The sequence below is a fragment of the Microtus ochrogaster genome, chromosome 7, assembly GCF_000317375.1.
Source record: "Microtus ochrogaster isolate Prairie Vole_2 chromosome 7, MicOch1.0, whole genome shotgun sequence".
Classification (NCBI taxonomy): Eukaryota; Metazoa; Chordata; class Mammalia; order Rodentia; family Cricetidae; genus Microtus; species Microtus ochrogaster.
This window is the reverse complement of record NC_022014.1, coordinates 18,729,947-18,731,647: the sequence shown is the minus strand read 5'-3', so window position 1 is coordinate 18,731,647 and position 1,701 is coordinate 18,729,947. Positions and strand designations below refer to the sequence as shown.

The 1,701-nt window shown below is 51.0% G+C and overlaps 1 protein-coding gene across 4 annotated transcripts in view; it reads left to right on the top strand.

Annotated features, from left to right (window-relative positions):
• The window catches only part of Rhbdl3 (rhomboid like 3), a 54,109-nt gene that overhangs the window by 1,498 nt on the left and 50,910 nt on the right, over positions 1-1,701 (top strand). For 3 of the 4 annotated variants that reach the window (XM_005349409.2, XM_026780456.1, XM_026780455.1), the window contains exon 2: positions 428-451. The exons of the other annotated variant lie outside the window; for it this stretch is intronic. In XM_005349409.2, the coding sequence (XP_005349466.1) occupies positions 428-451 (24 nt within the window). The remainder of the gene's footprint in view (positions 1-427; positions 452-1,701) is intronic. 4 annotated transcript variants of the gene reach the window in all.

The following is a 1,701-nucleotide window of genomic DNA, read 5'->3' as shown; positions in this document are numbered from 1 at the left end:
CACACACACACACACACACACACACACACACACACACACACACAGGCAAAACTAGTGCTCAAGCAGGGGTAAGTCTCCTGAGTAGAGTCCTCCAACTGCCAAGGCCTGAGTACGCTTGGACTCCGGGTATGGATGTGAACATGACCTTTAGGTAGCAGGAGTTATCAGAAACCCTGAGACACGGTTGGGAATCCTTGTTTTCATTCCTGCATCTGACTGTCCCACCCCAGAAACACTCCATTTCTACCCCGTACTGTGCCTTTCTGCCTTTGCTCCTCTGGGGAATTTTCGGAGTTCTTCTGGTGGGCCTGGTTCTGACTGGGCAGCAGCTGGGAGGTGATGTTGGAAATCTCAGGGGGCTGCAGAAACCTTGGTGATAAGTGCCTTTCTTTCTCTTCCTCTCCTGCATGGCCTCCCACTCTACCAGCACTGGAAAGTCCTGTTTGAAAAGGTACGTGAGCAGTTAAATCCCTCCGTTCCTTCCAGCCCTGCCTGCCTGAAGCCGGTCTCAGTCTCCCTGCCTTCTTGCGTGGGCTTCCCTAGTTCGGTGCTCCTGAGATGGTGACGTACTGTGGAGGCGTGGCTTAGTAGATCTGGGGCGGAGCCACACTGTGCTCTGGGTACCAGAGACAGCAGTAGGCTCCCTAGAGAGAATCCTTTCCTCCTTCCAAATTCTCCTTGCACCGTGGCTGGGCTTACACCACTTAGGAACTGGCCAACATGTATTAAAGCTTCCTATATGCAAGTGTATTGCAGTAGGAGGCTGGGAAGGTGGGGGAGGTTCTTAAAGAATCTTCCGATTCCCTTTCTGCTGCTATTATGAAAAATGCTTGGGACCCTGTAACATAAAATCTCTGTCATCTTTTGGGAAGAAGATTTGTTCCCAAAATGGGCTCTTTGGGAGGCTGATCTTGTGTCTCCTTCTGCAGTGGGGATCGGCCAATGCCGGACTGTTTACAAATGAAAAACAGTATGTGATTGTTTGCAGTGCCTGGAATATAGGGGTGAGGAGTGGGGTTGGAAGTACCAAATGTCAGGTTTGAATCTGGAGATGGACTTTTGACCTTCATCGGGGAAATAGTTCTATTTTTGCTTGGTACTTGGATACTGTTGGGTATTTCCTTCCCGTGCTTGTACCGTAGTGCAGGAGAAAAGATAGGAAGGTGTTCCAGTGTGGGTTGATACCAAACACTTCAGTCACAGCCGAGAGTAGCTGTGCCATGAAGTTTGTGCGGCTTTAAGAGATCTGCTTGTGCCGGGTGGTGGTGGCACATGCCTTTAATCCCAGCTCTTGGGAAGATCTCTGTGAGTTCAAGGCCAGCCTGGTTTACAAGAGTGAGTTCCAGGACAGGCTCCAAAGCTACAGAGAAACCATGTCTTGAAAAACCGAGAGAGAGAGAGAGAGAGAGAGAGAGAGAGAGAGAGAGAGAGAGAGAGATATCTGCTTGTTTAAGCCAGGCATGGTGGCACATACTTCTGATACCTTCATTTGGGAGATAGAGCCTGGTCAGCCAGGAGTTCGAGGTCATCCTTGGCTATAGGGCTACTTTGTGGCTAGCCTGGGTTTGTGAGTGGGGAGGGAGGTATAAAAAGGGATCTTGGGCCGGGTGGTGGTGGCGCAGCCGGGCAGTGGTGGCGCACGCCTTTAATCCCAGCACTTGGGAGGCAGAGGCAGGCAGATCTCTGTGAGTTCGAGACCAG